At 42.6% G+C, this 16,483-nt stretch overlaps 1 protein-coding gene across 1 annotated transcript in view; it reads left to right on the plus strand.

Moving 5' to 3' along the window:
- LOC115325013 (SKI family transcriptional corepressor 1 homolog-B) overlaps positions 1–14,878 on the plus strand; it is a gene marked incomplete at its 5' end in the record, with an annotated part of 53,758 nt that extends 38,880 nt beyond the window's left edge. The window contains 8 exons of the mRNA XM_040504602.2: positions 938–980; positions 1,401–1,484; positions 1,600–1,656; positions 3,433–3,507; positions 6,071–6,145; positions 11,470–11,535; positions 12,592–12,639; positions 13,542–14,878. Of these exons, the coding sequence (XP_040360536.2) occupies positions 938–980; positions 1,401–1,484; positions 1,600–1,656; positions 3,433–3,507; positions 6,071–6,145; positions 11,470–11,535; positions 12,592–12,639; positions 13,542–13,624 (531 nt within the window). The remainder of the gene's footprint in view (positions 1–937; positions 981–1,400; positions 1,485–1,599; positions 1,657–3,432; positions 3,508–6,070; positions 6,146–11,469; positions 11,536–12,591; positions 12,640–13,541) is intronic.
- Between the last annotated feature and the right edge of the window lie 1,605 nt (positions 14,879–16,483).

Below are 16,483 nucleotides of genomic sequence, written 5' to 3' on the forward strand. Positions count from 1 at the left end.
GCCTGATGAATGTGCTCGGTTTCTGGATAGTTAAAAGCTGTAGCGCACCCTATCAAAAGCATCTAAACAAAACACGCAGCCACACACAAAGGCGCGCGCACGCACTCGTGCACATGCACTATTTAAAGAAAAGTATCCGAAAGCATCATTAGCTTTATGCATGTGTTGCATAGACATAGTAATATGCAGAGTGTGTGTTTTTTTGTTTTTTTTTTTTTTAGCTTTACAGATTTGTTTACAAAAAGCCGTGAAAGTTACATTTATGCCGTTTGTGCTGGTGAGTTATGCGGCCAGTGGGGCATTATGTGGGTGGCTAATCTTTGCGATAAGTCAGCTAATTAATTAATGTTCGTTAATTAACTTTGTCATTAGTAAATATCGAAATATGGTTCCAATTAGAAACTTACTGAGCGTCATCGAAAACCACTAAATCAACTCATTTTAGAACGACTTGAAGCTCGTGGAAAACTCGGGGGCTCCATTAAATTTACTACTCTTGCAGCAGGCGCAAAGCTAGGTGTGGCGGAACGCGATGATGATCCAATCATTCCCGTTTTGCCACCTCTAATGTAAGCTGAAATGAGCAAGCTCCGTCCAGGAGATACACCTCCGAGCGGTCAAATGTTGAATAAGCTGAGATAAAGAAACATACCACGCGGACTGGGGTGCGTTGACACACTGATGAGTATAAAAATATTAAGTTTCTTCGTTATAATAAAGCTAACTATTTTTTTTTAATTCAGATGTTGGCTGTTACGACGTCGCTTCCCAAGAAGTTCAAATTTTCCGAGTTGAACAGAAATGAATGCCCCAGAGAGCACAATAAATGGAAATCTTTTAGAAGACTTACAAAATGTCCACAGTGATGTAACGCGAAATACGAAGGTGATACAGCGTCACGTGTATTATTCTCTTACCCTTTTTGTTGTTGTCTCAGGAGGATGAAGAAGAGGAGATGGCAAAACCAGTCACTGAACCAGGTACTTTATTCTTCATAATCCTTTTAACGCTCATGCCATATTTGTTCACACGAACAATATGTCGTAATTTGATCGTAGACTAACCAACTAACACAAAAAAAATTCGATACTATATATCACGCACTCTCTTTGTAGTGCTCTAACAACGCACCCTGCTCTCCTTTTTTTCTTTTTTTTTTTTGCACCATTAGACAGCTTGTTTACAATCCCAAATTCACTATTTTTTGGGCACGAGCTATTGGAGTCCTCGCCCAACGCTGACACAGCACTAATTTTCAATACTAAATCTCAAATTCAATACTCAATTTTCAAGTTACTAAATGGCGCGCTTCATATAAAAATAAAAGAATCGATTCGACCTACATTCGAATGTGATATGATAGCCATTTAGCGGAGTGTCTTTTCGTGTTTCTTTCGCAGAGAACACGGTCACGTCCGTGGTGCAGCTGATCAAGGAGGAGTGCCGAAAACGTGATTCCGTCAAAGCGACTGCGTCACCTTCGGGTGAGCTTCCCTAGCATGACGGGAGCTTTTGCGAGAGCTCCGCTTCACGCGTTCACTGCTCAAACTCCCGGGCTCTGAAAATAAAACTAAACTTTTTATTTATTTTTTTTTTCAGAAACGCGTAGTCCTGATGATGTTTTAGATCCTCGAAATATATTTTCACTCAGTAAAGGTGAGACACTTTTTTATTACATCCTTATAGTATCTGAACCGAAGAGGCAGTTAGCGCTAAGGAGAAATCTAGGTAGATTTAAACCTCTTTCAGCGAGTGCAAATATCTCACCAAAAAGTGAGAAGCAAAAAAGACAAGGAGGAAAAAAAAAAAAAGAAATGCTTGAAGAGGATATTACAATCGCTACACGTCAAATCAGTCTACTGGTTTTAGCGGTTGACTTTTGCCTGTCTGAATAAAACTGTGACAAAAATCTTTGAATATACATCTGAGCTTGTCGTAGCGTTCACCAGAGAAAATAAAGAGAAGGGTGCAAAGGGTGGGAAAGAAAAGGGAGTATCGTGAAATATTTTGGTTTGTTCTTGTCAGATATAAGTTCGGCATTAAATTCTGGTATAAATTAAAATGAGCCAACTGAAACTACCCCCTACCAAAAAAAAAATCTTGAAGGACGCTTAAGCTTCGCCTTCAAGGGTAGAACGGGATAGCGTTATCGGGCCCCGTTCGCAAAGGCTTCTCATATAAACCCGCTTGCGTTTCCAAGTCGTGCAAGCGTGTGTGCGTGCTCTAGTCAGTAGAATCACGTGTGACGTCATTTTACGTGACGCGTGACGTCACACGTGGCTGTGAAGTCATGAGTCTATCGACCCGGTAAATTTAGCGAAAGATTTTGCGCTATGTTTGGCGGAAAATATTTTGCTAAATTTGGCGGGAAGCCAAACAAGCAAGTAAATCCCATAATGCAACGCAGCCACCTGTGACACACCTGGCTGCGCGCATTGAATTATGGGATTTTTGGTCCCGCCTACGCCGACACCGATGCCGACGCCGACACTGACATCGACACCGACGCCGGATTATCTGCAACACCAGCTCCTAAACGCTATCGCGTTAAAAATCCCAAGTTTCACCACCTTGAACGTTTGGTGAAAAATGCTAGCCACAATACTTTATAGAAGTAGTTCGGTATAACATTGCTCGCTTTATAACTATGCATTCTATATATTCTACAAAAAAAAAGAGAAGCCTTCATTCACGCTGATGTCAATCAAATTTTTTCAGCTTTGCTAAGAAGCTGTGTTTCCAGTTAAAAAAACATTACGCACCATTTTTTTAGCTAGCTGAACTTTTAACTATATTGTGCAGAACCACAAGCCATTACATGATTTTTAATGGTCAGGATGTTGAACCGTGGATTCGTATTATGTCACAATAGCATATGATTCGATAGAACGAATAAAGTTCTACCGTCATGTCAGAAGTTTACACCTGTTTAGGGCCCTATGCAATATTTCTATAAAGTGTAAAGATAGCGGAATTCACAAACCCTAGACTTGATCTTATGCGACTTTTTTTTTTCTTCATTATTTGAAAGAAATAAAAAAAAAACACCCGGTTTTTGTCTCGACGAAATTGTTCAGACATTTTTTGTAGTTTGTAATTCACTCAGCCGAGGCCGTATATCTGATAAAAAAAAGTACACCTATTTATATCATACCTGTCTAAAAATATGCTTGATAAATAAAAAAAGAATAAAAACCTAAAATTAAATCGTGCGTTTTCAAAGACGCATAAGCAATCTAAAATAGTAAATACTAACGCTATCTAAAATAGCTTAGGTGTTTGGTGATGAGATACATTGCAGTTTGAAAGAATTTTTCGGCTGAGCCAAGAGCTGCGTAATTTAAAAAATATGTGGTGAAAAAAACAAATTAACCCTCAGTTTTAGGTCAGTTGACCAGTTGTTTAGCCCAGTTGTTCTGTCCCTGCGTACAGACGAGCTCCGAGATGTCTTGCTCAAGGAGGCCGAAGGAAGGAAGAAAGCAGAACGAGAGTTTCACCTGATGAGAGGTACGAAAAGTTTCGAGGTTTCTGAACATACCTGGTTGAAATCGACGTTCTAATTAAACAACTTTTTATCATACCAAAGCCCATACCACGTTTCTCTTTGACATTATTACGAGCCCCTAAGTTTTCGTAGTATTATGTATATCTAACGGGTCTAAATTTTAATTTTCATGTCTCTAAAATTATTAATTATTCATTGCGCATTTTAGGCATAATTTAACGCATTACCTGGAAGTTCTACAGTTACACCTACATTTGCACCTCTTTCGGTCGTTAGTTTTATCGAGGTTGAACTTTTCTTCTTCTGTGTGGAATTCTCTACGCTTCGGTAAAACGCTAAGGTTAGTGTGCATGCAGCGACGGTTCGTAAGAATTTTATATGATTGCCATATTGGGCGGAGAGCCTTCTACGACTAGGTATGTTTGCATTGTGAATACTCTTGGTCCTTCACCTCTTCGGAAACACCACTAGTTCGCGATATGCTGTATTTATATCAATTGCTGAACGCTATTATTGATCCCTGCCCCCCCCCCCCTCCCTGTTACTGAGTGAAATATTAATTCATGTTTCCCAGCGACAAACTAGATCTATGGCTTTTTTTCCACCATTCTTATTTGGTGTTGAATCCTTCGTTGACATGGATGCAGCTCACATATGACAAGTTTCTTAACCCTGACCTTCAGCTTTTTTCTACCTTTGCCAATTTCAAGAAAAGTGTAATACTCATCCTTTCTTTATAGTATGTAAAGATATTTTGTCCAATCTGTCTTTCACTTCGCACAAGTGTAACCCTATTCCATGGCAGCTGTTTGTCTCAGAATAAAGCATGGATAGATTGATTCATTGATTTATATTTTGTTTGCGGTGCTTTATTTCCCATCTAATTTTACATGGTGGCTAAACAATATGAAGTCACCGTGACGTCAAGTTAGTCTTGAGTGTAATAAAAAAAAAGTAAGGGCTGATAATCTTCTAAGATTCCGATGAAAGAATGAAACTGAGATATTTTATAGAAAACGACTGTTTGTAAGCCGGCTTGGAAGGTGCCTTCATTGTCGGTTCGTATGTAACACGACCACACCAAAAGCCCCAGCAAACAATCGGTATTCGGAACAGTGCCTTTATTTTTGAACACTCTAACTATACTTCGCTCCGTATATTCGCTGACGCATGGAATTATTGTCTTGCTTTGGCAAACAAATGCGATCGAAGTTGCTATGAGATAGACACACGGCATTAACACAGGTGTAATTTTCAATTTAAATTGCCTGCTATTATGAGCGTACGTATTGAAGTATATTAAATTTGTACATCGGCATTCGACAGCCAAATGCTTTGAAGTTTCAACTGGTCTAACTCTAAGGGACAAAAACGTGATTTTATGATTTCTTGATTGAAAATAATTCATAATTAGATTATTGTTTTAGCAGTTTACTTCCTAAAAAAAATGTCGTCTACTTGCTAAGAATAAAAAAAATACAAAAATTGTTTTTGCGATATAAGGCGGTGTTCGCAGTCTCCTTTCAAATTGAACAAAGTTCGAAACAATCGATTTGCCTTATTACGGGACTGCGAAATCGGAGCATTCGGTTGATGCACCCTCGTGATAATCAGACGCTCATCTCTCATCGATAAACAGTTAGCAAACTTGCTGGACGCACTTTGCTTTAGGAAACACGTCTCACATTTACTACAATATATGTCTATATATTACATTTAATTAGGAGGAAACGCCTGCGTGTATGCGCGCTGTACGGGGAGCGTAATCTTTTACGCATATGGGAAAGCGACATGGTCAACGCAAGATCACCTTTCGTGCGACGCCCCGTTTGCGGCGGCAGAGATATGAACGGCGCGTTCCGCCCACATGTCAAATAGAGACGCGCTCTGCGCCGTAGACTGGCACGCCAATCTGTCGGACAAACACATTGAGAGTCGTCCTCGAGCAACGGTCCCTGGTGCGTGTTTCCGGGCCGCTATCTCCTATTGAATTGCTCAACCGTGATCACTGGTGACAGGGTACTGTCCCAGGTTAGTGCGAATATCGGTGTCAATCAAAACAACAACAACAAAGAAAATAAACAAGAACGCGAATGACACATAAATGTAAAAGTTCCGTAGGCTCGAAACTACGAAGCAATGCTCGGTAGATTCCAAATTATTTATCCTCGTGTTTTGGCTGGTACGTTTGCTGCCTGCCATAAACTCCTCTAAGCAAAACATACAACGAAAACGACAATGCGAAATTTTTTTCCTCTTTTCACTCCTTCGTGTTTTTAGTTTTGTATTTTACGGCCTATGCACCTTTTTGGGATGCATTTTAGAGATTGTTATATGCATACATATTTTTCATAATATATTATGGTATAAATTATCGTTTCTAACTTACTATAGTTTTTTTCTAACTTACAAATGTTTTATCTCGCAACCATAAAAAAACTAAACAAAAAAAAAAACGTTGTCTAGATTTTGTAATCGCAGAACTTCGATTTTTTCTAGTTTTATTATGACCTCTAGTTTGAATTGCGCGAATCCAAGAAAACAAATCCTTTCTTGTACTTACAGAAACGTTCGAAGAGCAAGTGCAGAAAGAAATCGCGTACCGCGAAGAGCTCGCCAAGCAGCTGCAGGTTGTTCGAGGTATGAATGATCTGCTCTTACATCAAAATATGTTAAACTTTTTGTACACATCAATGTTTTTCAAATGTGACTTCTGACGTCTTCATGTACGAAAGATACAATTTTGTGGAGGTAGTGTAAATTATAATCTGAAATCTTCAGCATAAATCGCGCCGTAGAGGAATTTAACTTAAAGGGATACTGAATCGAAATTTGAATTTCGCAAAATAAGGCTCTAGAAGCGTTGAACGGGACTCTACGAACTCCGAAACATTGCTCGTACATCGATATCTCAAACGGATGGCCGCACTTTTCGAAAAGAAGGGCGCGATCAAGCGAGGCCTTTGACATCACTGTCCTCCGGGAGAATTTGAGAATGAGGGGGAGCGGCCTCGCTTCTCTCCTCCTCGCTTCGGTTCACCAGCTCGACACGGGACGTAGTGAGGAGGAGAGGGAATAAGAATCGTGACGTGCCTTGCCTTGACGGCCTCGTCGGCCGGGTTTAGTCGGGCGCTTCTTTTCTAAAAATATGGCGATCCGTTAGAGATATCGCTGTATGAGTGATGTTTTTGGGTTTTGCATCGTCCCGCCTATCTGTCCAGCCTTGTTTTGTAAGTTCGAAATTTCGGTTCAGTATCCCTTTAAACACCGATTAAAAAATGCAAGTGACTGATTTACGTCTTTTAATATTGTTCTCATAAAACAAACACAAGGTAACATTTCTTTTTTTTTTTTTTTAGTGTCGGGGGTTTTACTGATTATGTTTTTAACATCCTGCAAAATACAGCATCGTTGTTCAGACATAGTATGATGTTAGACAAACCTTAAAGACCTATATATTTGCTTCTGATGTATTGGAGAGTTTATCATACCACATTTTCGTAGGGCAATATTGGTATTGGGAGTTCTTGATTCCATTTTTAAGCTTGCTTTGAAGTGCGCGCCTTCGTATTTGGCCTGCAAAAACAACTTTGCTAGCACTTCCTATTAATAACCACTTAAGCAAAGTTGCAAACAAATAAAACAAAGCTAAAGCAAATATGTTCAAGCGCCTTTAATGTAGCCTTTTTTGCAACCACCTTTTAGCTTTTTAATTAGCTATACTCAGGCTGATACTGTTGTACTTACACAGTGTGTACAGGCTGCTTTGCTTAAAAAAACAGGTTTTAAGCCTCTCCGGTCCGAAGCAGTCGCAATTATGCGAACCTGCCTAACAATGTTAAATCTAATGACTGGCTTATACATGGCCGTCGGTTGAATGCACTGACATTGAAACGACCGAGGTGACGTAATCGCCAGAACAGTCTATATGTAACCGGTGGGCCGCAAGCGATGTGAAAGACCCTCCTAGTTCTTAAGCTGGCGGCCAAGCGGCATACAGAGTAAGATTGTCACGGTAACTCTCTCACTCCTATCGTTTTGATTAGTATTAATGCAACCGATGTAAAGTGCTGGGCAAACCTTAATTTTTTACATGGTACAGTGACACGGTAACCACTGGGTACCTTTCGGTGCGTTCGTAATACAGGAAGGAGTAGCACCGTGAATATTTCCAAGAGCAGCTTGGTGTGCTTTAATTGTGTGTATTCGTAAGAGCATCCGACTGTGACATGCCGTCTAATTACGCCCCAACAACCGTCGGTTCCCCCCTCCCCCCTCCCCCCAAAAAACAACAAAACAACGCATACTACTACAGAGCACTTCGTTACTTCTTTCGGGGAATCTGTACAGCTCCTACACTACAGTGTACTAGAATACTTGGGTAGTGTTGGGACCGGAGCGGCTCGGCAACGGGAGCTCGTGAGGGCGCGTGTATTGACAGTTCGGGGCGGCGCTGTAGTCGAGTTATCCGGCTCGCGCAGCCCGCCTTTTTTTTTTTCTTTTTTTTCTTTTTTCTTTTTGAGCGGTGCATGTAGCGAAAGCTAGGAGCGCGAGCTCATAGCGTTGGCAGCTGCCCTTGGTGCACGGGAGCTCGTGCCGCCAAGATGTGCCCTAGAGCAAGGAGCTCGGGCTTGTAGCCTTTCCTGCGGTACAACACAAGGTGAAACAGGCTATAAGGCACGTAAAAAAAATCGGTATTTTCAAATCTTTTTTTTTTTTTTAATTTTTGAGGTAGGCAAAGGGTTAATGAAATGTTTGATAGGTCATGTTGCAATTGCAGCTTTAAAGGGAGCCATCATTAAAGGCCAACCTAATTTAAAAAAGTTCGCGAACAAACAACGAGCTTTGAGCGAAAGTAACGAGGCGTTCGTTTTTGCTGTGTTTGTCCGTCCATTTTCGTTTCTTCCTCAAGCTTAATTATCTCTACCAACCCGCTCGTTCTGTCCTGAGATATTCATCGCTAAAATTTTGCCTTTCTTCACTTAATTAAAAAAACTGCGCGCTGAAAGCGCGAATGAGGTTGTGCTGATATTGATGCGTAGAAGAATGACGCAGTTGTTTCTGTCCCCTCGTCACTAACTCGACAGCGTTTCTTCGGTGGACTCGCCGGCGCCACACATCAAGACGACTAAGTTACTATTCTACGTATTATTTTCATAACGCGGTTTTTGAATCAAGCGAAGAAAGAAAAACTTTTACGATTAATTTTGCGAACCTCGTTGGCCTTTTCGCGAATTGTCGAAATTGTGTTTGCCTTTAATAATGACTCCTTTTAAAACTGCAGTTGCACCATGGCCAATTAAGCCGGTTATAAACAAGTTAACTAACAGATCTTGGTTCATTATTAAACATTGCAACGGTTATTCACCCATTCATTGTCCACCGAGCCCTACAGATATAACGAAAGGCGGCATCCACATATCTGCCACATCCTTTTTTTGTAAAATATGTAAAGTTCTGTAAAGAATAAAACAAAAACACCCTGAATGTCTGCGTGAACCAGATACGCCCCCCGTGGAACCATGGGTCTTTCCCTTCGAATACCCAGCTCAGGCGAGACTTACCTGGTTGTCAGAAAGCAGCTGTCGGTTAAATGTATTGTTGTGAGCGTGTAGGTTTCAGATGGTTTACCCTCAAGAGGATAATGCGCTGCATATTGTAACCATGTATGCGCTGTACATTGTAGCCATTATTTCAATGCCGTGCTGTAAACTATTACAACTTTTTCCTTGCCTGATCTACGTGTGCTCATGTTTTCTGCTCAAAATTATGTGAAATAGTTTCTTGTTTTCTTTGAATCTTATAAAGCATTACTTGTTCAGCCCACATTGTCTCAGTTTTTGGACTTAAGTTAAATGTTAAAACGCGTGATAAAAATTGTCACGGCTTATAAGCCATTTCTTACAAGTGAACGTCGGGTGATTTTCGGATGGTCGTGGCAGCCACGAAGAAATAGAAGATTCTCACCCCTTTGCGACCGTCGCTTGGGTGGCTCGTCGCATAAATGGACACAAGAAGGAGTGACAAGTGAAGCGAGCTGATTAAGGTCAAGAAAAAGAAGAAGGGCAGAAAAGAAGACAGAGAAGTTAACCTGGGGTATTAAAAACATACTAAAACAATCTCGAACTTTAGTATGTGCCGTTTCGTTCTGTTATAAAATAAGAAAGGAAAAAAAAAAAAACTGCTTCCGAGTTTTAGATATCCCTTTCAAATATCTAATGTTCGGCATTTGCGACCAAGGAAATGGGCATTTCATTTAAAATGCTCACCATCCGACAAACCGAAACCACTTCTTTAAAGTCGTAATTGTTTTTATGTAAAGGAAGGGTAATGTAGCTTGTACCGTCCAATACATTGAAGCATAATGTTGCTAACGATCGTGCCGCAGCGTAATTGATGCCGCGGTACGACCGCTGGCAGGTCGTAGCTGTATCAGAAATCCTATGTGCATTCCACCAAAGCGGCACCAAAGATTCATATTTTCGCGCGTGCAGCCGCGCATGCGCACACCTTCCGGATAAGGCGCCGGACGCGACACCTGTCGCGATCAATACCACGCGCTTCAGGCAAGCCCCTTCGGTCCCAACACTACCCAAGTATTCTAGTACACTGTACCTACACTGCAACTTTGGCTGGTAGTCGCGTGGCGTCACGAGCTAGGAACACCAGGTTTACAAACTGCGGAAGGCGTGCGCGCGTGACACTACAGACGATTTTACCGGTTGCAGAAATAACAGAGAGCACGATCACAGCCCACCCCGCGCGCGCTCGCAGCTGCGACCGCCAGAAAATGCTCGTGGAAAACGCCAGCAAATGGATCCAGGTTCTTCTATTGGAAAAGCGTATAGACGTTTTACACACGCGCCAAATTACAGCCGCCATGGCTGACCTTCTCTTGTCTTACCAAGATGCGAGCAACTGAAACGGTAGTTAACGATCTTCTACAAAAGCCGATGCTCTAGAAAAGGACACAGTTGAATCTAATGTGGCAATAACCTGGCCTGCTATGGTAATGATGAAGTGAAATAAACGAAATAAGAGGAAACAAAATCTGAAGGTCAGTTATGGCGGCGTCCATGCACAGCTGCTGCAAAGCGTCTATAGACACTCTGCAGCAGCTGTACATGGACGCCATCATAACGGACCTTCAGTTGTTGTTTTTTTTTTTTGTTTTGTTTTTGTGTTTTTTTTGTTTCCTCGCATTCCGTTTACTTCACTTCATCATTACCATAGCATTCCAGGTTGTTGCCATTTTAGATTTCACTCTATCCTTCTCCCTGACATTGGCCTTTGGGGTGTCTCGGTAAGACAAGAGAAGGTCAGCAATGGCGGATGTAATCTGGCGCGTCTGCAAAGCGTCTTTACGCTCGGAAATGACTTTTTGTTTTTGGCAATGAAGCCAAAGTTATGCCCGTGTTCTCGCACACCCTAAGGCAACATTCACACTGGCGTTCGAATGGCAACCGCGAAGCGGATCCGCTCGTTTTCATATCAACAACATGTAAAATTTTATTGCATATTTAAGTAATCGCGTTCGCAACCGCTTTGCGGATGCGGTTCAGTCGCCAGCGTGAATGCGGCGTAAGCGATAATCAAAGAAGGGCACTTGCCACTTTTTTTTTTCCTGAATAAGCCAATTGCACTACTTCGTTTAAAATTATTGCTCCTCACAAGCTGTACGCCGTTCTGTACTGTCCAAAATGTCACTCTACGGCGAAGTGACACATCGCCTCGCTTGATGGCAGGCTATCTTCACGCTGTTTAAACATCTGTGTAGCCACTTCCCTTTGATTCGTCGCAAGGCCTAATGCGAGCAAATTTTACTGTTATTTGTGGCACCGTGCATTCATGCTTTCTCAATCGTTGCAGCACCATTTTGGTATTGTTTTAATTACTCAGTCAGCAGAACAGTTCAGCAATGTTACTTTCGTTCAAGGAAAATTGTGTACTTGCCCTGCTTCCAGATGCCTTGTGCCAAGAGCTTGATCAAGAACGGAAGGCCAGGTTTGCGGTCCAAGCAAAGCTAAAAGGTTCGTGTCTCTGTCCTTAGTTTGAATGACAATTTGACCAGTCACCGCGACGATACAATTTAGGCCAAGAAAGCGTAAAGCTGGATTCTAAAGTGTTCAGTGTAACCTTAAACCTAGCTTTGGAGCGCATGCACCAACTTTGGTCTTCACTAGCAAATTACGAGGTGTGGTAAAAAATATTTTCGGGACTGATTTTGTTACGTCAAAAAAGAGGGCAGCACAGTGATGCGCGTGCAGCAGTCAAAGGCAGGGATCTTCCTGCTGCATTTTGCCAAAGGGCGTCGCCCTGTGAATATATAGAACTGCGCTACACACGTTTGTTTGAACACATGCACGAGCATAATGACGATCTCTTTATAGACTGCAAACCAAAACGAGAGCGAACATCAAACTCGGCAAATCTAAAACGGAGACCTTTGAATTGATGTAGAAGGCTGATGTCAAAATGTAGTGAGGTGTGCGAGGTGGTTTTGAACGGCACTCGCGCCTCAAGAATGGCAGAACGTCACTGAACTCAAAAAGAGGTCGGATAAGCTCGCCCTCGCGCTCTTCGTCTTCCAGCAATGTTCTGCCGTTCCCGAAGCGCGAGTGCCACTTAAAACACGTGGCAAAATTCACTGCTGTTTTGACACAAGTTTGCTGAATCATTCCAAAGGTCTATGTTTGATATTTGCCGAGTTTGACCCAGAATTGATGTTCGCTCTCGCTCTGGTTTGCTGTCTATAGTAAAATCGCAATTGTGCCCGTGCATGTTGTGATAAAACCTCGCGATTAGTGCAGCTCTAAATGTTCTCAGAGCAACGCCCTTTGGTATAACGAGACAGGAAGGTCCCTTCCTTTCTGCGCGCGTATCACTGTGCTGCCTTCTCTTTTTACGCTAGAAATTCAGTCCCGGAGCTTTTTGTTCACACCTCGTACATGACGTAGCTCAGCCTTCCATCGTTAAAAAATAGTGTTGCATGCCTCTAGTGACTCACGCTCACTTTGACTTGATCATAACACTGTGCGCGTGTGATCATCACGTTTTACACGATCCTGTTCCTTTCTCTTTTCCAGAAGTCTCACTACATTATCAACAGATCCAGCAGAGAAGCATTCTCGCCGGTGAGTTTATTTAATATGTTTGTCTTACCGAAGCGCCACGCACGTCCGCCTTTGTCTTCAAGACGCTTTATTGAACGTGTGCAATATGTATAGTAAGCAACAACTTAAGAAGCGCAGGACGTGTTTCCAGCGTATTCTTATCGCTTCGCTCCAAATGAGATTACGGCAATAGTTGATAAGAACGCCAACGAATCACAAGACAAGATGCGTGATATAATAGGCCACGCTCTACCTTTCGCAATATGCCCGTGACTGAAGTAAGGCGTATGCCGGCCACTACAAACGGCCATGGGAAACAAAGATGAACAAACGTGAGTAGTTTTGATCGAAGCGTTGTGAGACGTATACGGCGTCCTAAAAAGTGGTCCCTCGATTTTCTGCCTGACGACGTCTTACAAGTGTCACGTTGTCGCCGGCCGCGATCCTGGCGATATGACAGCAGCGGTGGTGAATACGACAGACGCCTGTCATGCTGCAGGTCGCCCTCCAGATTGACCGTCCAAGGACGCTTCGGCAGCTGCAGGAGTTGGAACTCTGCGAGGACAGCGACAGTCGCGTTCGCTCGTACATTTTGTCGGAGCTTCTAGCTCCAACCGCCAGGATTGCGACATCCGATAACGTGACACGCCGGCTTCTGTGATGTCAATTGTTTTCACAATGGGACCACTTTTGATCGTGCGTGAGCTGGATAGGACGGTGGACACACCAGTCCAAGACGTGTTCCCTGGCACCGTCACGGGAACATAATTTCCAGACAAATGTTGCCCATCTCTCTCTTCCTCTCTCTCTCTCTCTCCCTGATCCTCGTTTCCGTCTGTGCCATCTTTGTTTTAGATGCGAGGTTTCACTTGGAACAACGAACGTTTTCAGCGCACGTCTCATCGCCATGGTGGTTCACGCAGAGAGCCACGACACGATGCACCACTTCGCCTGCAAGATCCTGGGCCCCAGACACTGTGCCGAGTGCAACTACAAGCCCGAGTGAGAAGGCGCGGATCCAGAAAAGAGCGCGTCTGGCCGTAACGTGAAATCGAGCACCACGGAGAGGAGGGAAGCCAAGCCCGCAGAAGCCGTCTCGCACGACCTCATCGCGACAGAGCTGCAACGATGAAGCGTAACTACGGGACAATTCAAGCCGCAACAAGCTGTGGAAAGGCAACGAAAACGCTATGTTCGAAAGGCTGAATTCGTGTTTGTATTTTTTTTTTTACTTGTGGCATTTGAAAAGAGTTATGTAAGTTCATTTACTTAAATACCGTCGGGCGACGTGCTTCTGGCCACTTCATCGAGAGGTTTCTTTTTTATTAGTACTATTATTATTTTATAGTAATGATCAAAGCATATTTGATTGGTGCCCACCAAATTACAGTGTTCTGAGCCTGAATTTTGGCTCAAGTTCGGCGAACGCAACAAAGAATTCTCTAGTTTCTTTCAGAATCGCTTGTAAGAGTCAAGTCTACGTACTTTCTGTTTGGTGCAACTTTCAACCCACACCCCGACAGAATATTTCACAAGAAATCTAGACATTGCGTTTATAGACGATTACTTAGAAGAAGTCAAAAATCGAATACTAATTAACCATTTACCTAAAAGCAGACATCTAAATTCCTAGTAAACAAGATATTACCATGAGACGTTAGCCAGTCAGTTTTCCAAAAAATCGGGAGTACCTTACAGAATGAAGAGAATGATCAACGAATCGTACCCGCAAACATGACAGAAACGCCTTGTTCATCACAATAGAAAACTCAATATTGTTCTACAGCGCTGGAAAAACAAACACATATGTCAAAAAGAATGACCGTTAGACTACGCCTGGGTCGTCAGAACTTGTTTATGTCATCTTTGCGATTGAAGTCGGTTAGAAGTACTACACCGAGTGGGATTCCGCTCTTACTTGAACAGAAGTTTCTAGGTGGTGTCATTTATGTATCGAGTTCAAGCGACATCGCTTCCCTCTCTCCTTACTCCGCTGTCGACGTTTGAATTCTAGATTTCGTTTTGCAGAATCACCACACGCTGAGAAACTTCACAAACAAGATGGCATTCTAAGTGGCAGCCGTTTTGAATCATCCCGTTGTGGCACTAAACCTCGGCGAGCAACAACGTGAAGAAACGTTCGAACGAAATACACGTATAAGGCATGGGGTCAGACTCCGTTGATTTTACTATGCATGAAAACAACTGCGACTAGCTTGGGTTCGAGGCTTCGCCAGCCATTTTGTGGATAAAGCTCTGCCAAAAAAGTCGTTTTCTTTTTTTCTTTTTTTTCTTTTTTAAAGGGGGGGGGGGGGGGGGGGGGCTCTTTATAGTCTAGTTTTAATTTAGAATGATTTGCTTATTTCACACCAAGCTAGGAAAGAAACGTGTTAACAACATTTACAATGGCTGTTTTGAACCAATCGCTGCCCACTCTATTAGAATGGAACTCTCTGCCTTAGACTTCATTCGTTAGCCGGAAACATCAAACTGTCCTAGAAACATGGCCACTTGAAGCTGCCAATTTAGCAAGGAGCCGAGTGAGTTAGACTGCATAAACATTTTCTTTAGCTATTGTCTACTTGAAAAAAAAAATGTACCGGTTCATGAGCTCACGTATTTATTTAATATTTATTCATAATTATCTTCGTCTTAGTAGAAGCTGCGTTTGAGGAAACGCTGAAATTGATGAACACTGAGCGCAGTGAGACATCTTAACACGACTAGGATGAGCTTCTGGGTGTTCCGATTTCGAGAGCAGCTCGACTTGTGACTAAACACGCCAGTTCACCGAAATTCGGTCCAACGAAAGAAATATTTTACTTCACTACCGCCTATGATGTAAGATGATTAACTGAACATCGAACATCCCGTAAGTTCTCACTTGCCAGGGTCACTCGGCGAGATGAGATGTAAGCCTAGGCGCTGTGACCTCGACATTCAACTTTGTATAACCACTGTATTAATATTGTATCTTAAATATGTATTAAAAATAAAAATGGGAAGAACCAACCGTCCGCGAATTGTTAGAAAGCGATACACAAAAGCTAGCTGAGATGACGTGCATGAATATGTACCAGGTTGCGCAGCAATGTGGCTGCGACAAGCGCGACTAACTCGAATTTGTGATGTTGTGTGTTCTTCACGTCCGGATAAGAGAAGATATTTAAGAAATAAATTGTTCCTGTTTGTTCTGCGGTGTGGCGTGACTTCCTCCTAGCACCCTAAAAAAATGCAAGCATGCAACAAAACAAAAAGAAATAAGAGGTCATCGACGAACGTGTTGGCTAGGGTGCCTGCATTTTGTCTGCCTCAGGGTGAAGATATCCTTTGTCGCACTGAGTGCAGCGCGTAAATCGTTGGTGCATTCAGCGCGTGACTTATGCGGTAAAATAGCGTCTAAGTATTAGCAAAGGCTACGCGCCGACAGCTAAAAGGCTAGCGGACAAACTGAATTTGTCCGCTAAATCTAGAGGAGAGACTGATTTTCCCCGCTGAATATAGCGGGGAATTGAATTGGTGTTGAGGTCACGTTACGTCAATTTTCCCGCTAAATTTAGCGCGGTTACGCCGGCGCCGACGGTGACGCCGACGCCGCTCAACCCGGAAACGGGCGCCTAAAAGCCGCGCACAAAAACAATTAGGTAGAAAAAATGGCGGAGATGTCACCACACAAGCAAAAACGCGTGTACATGAAGGAACTCTAGTTTTGACGAGTGTCTAAAAATCAAATGAGGAATAAACTAAGAAGGACGTACACAACTATATACAAGCTTGATTTAAATGGGACTGTTCATTTTATTCGCTATAGGACGTTTTCAGATAAGATCGAACAACCATGTCCGGTAACCATTTTTAAATTTGA

This window comes from Ixodes scapularis, unplaced genomic scaffold, assembly GCF_016920785.2.
Source record: "Ixodes scapularis isolate PalLabHiFi unplaced genomic scaffold, ASM1692078v2 PGA_scaffold1__304_contigs__length_218370807, whole genome shotgun sequence".
NCBI classification, from domain to species: Eukaryota; Metazoa; Arthropoda; class Arachnida; order Ixodida; family Ixodidae; genus Ixodes; species Ixodes scapularis.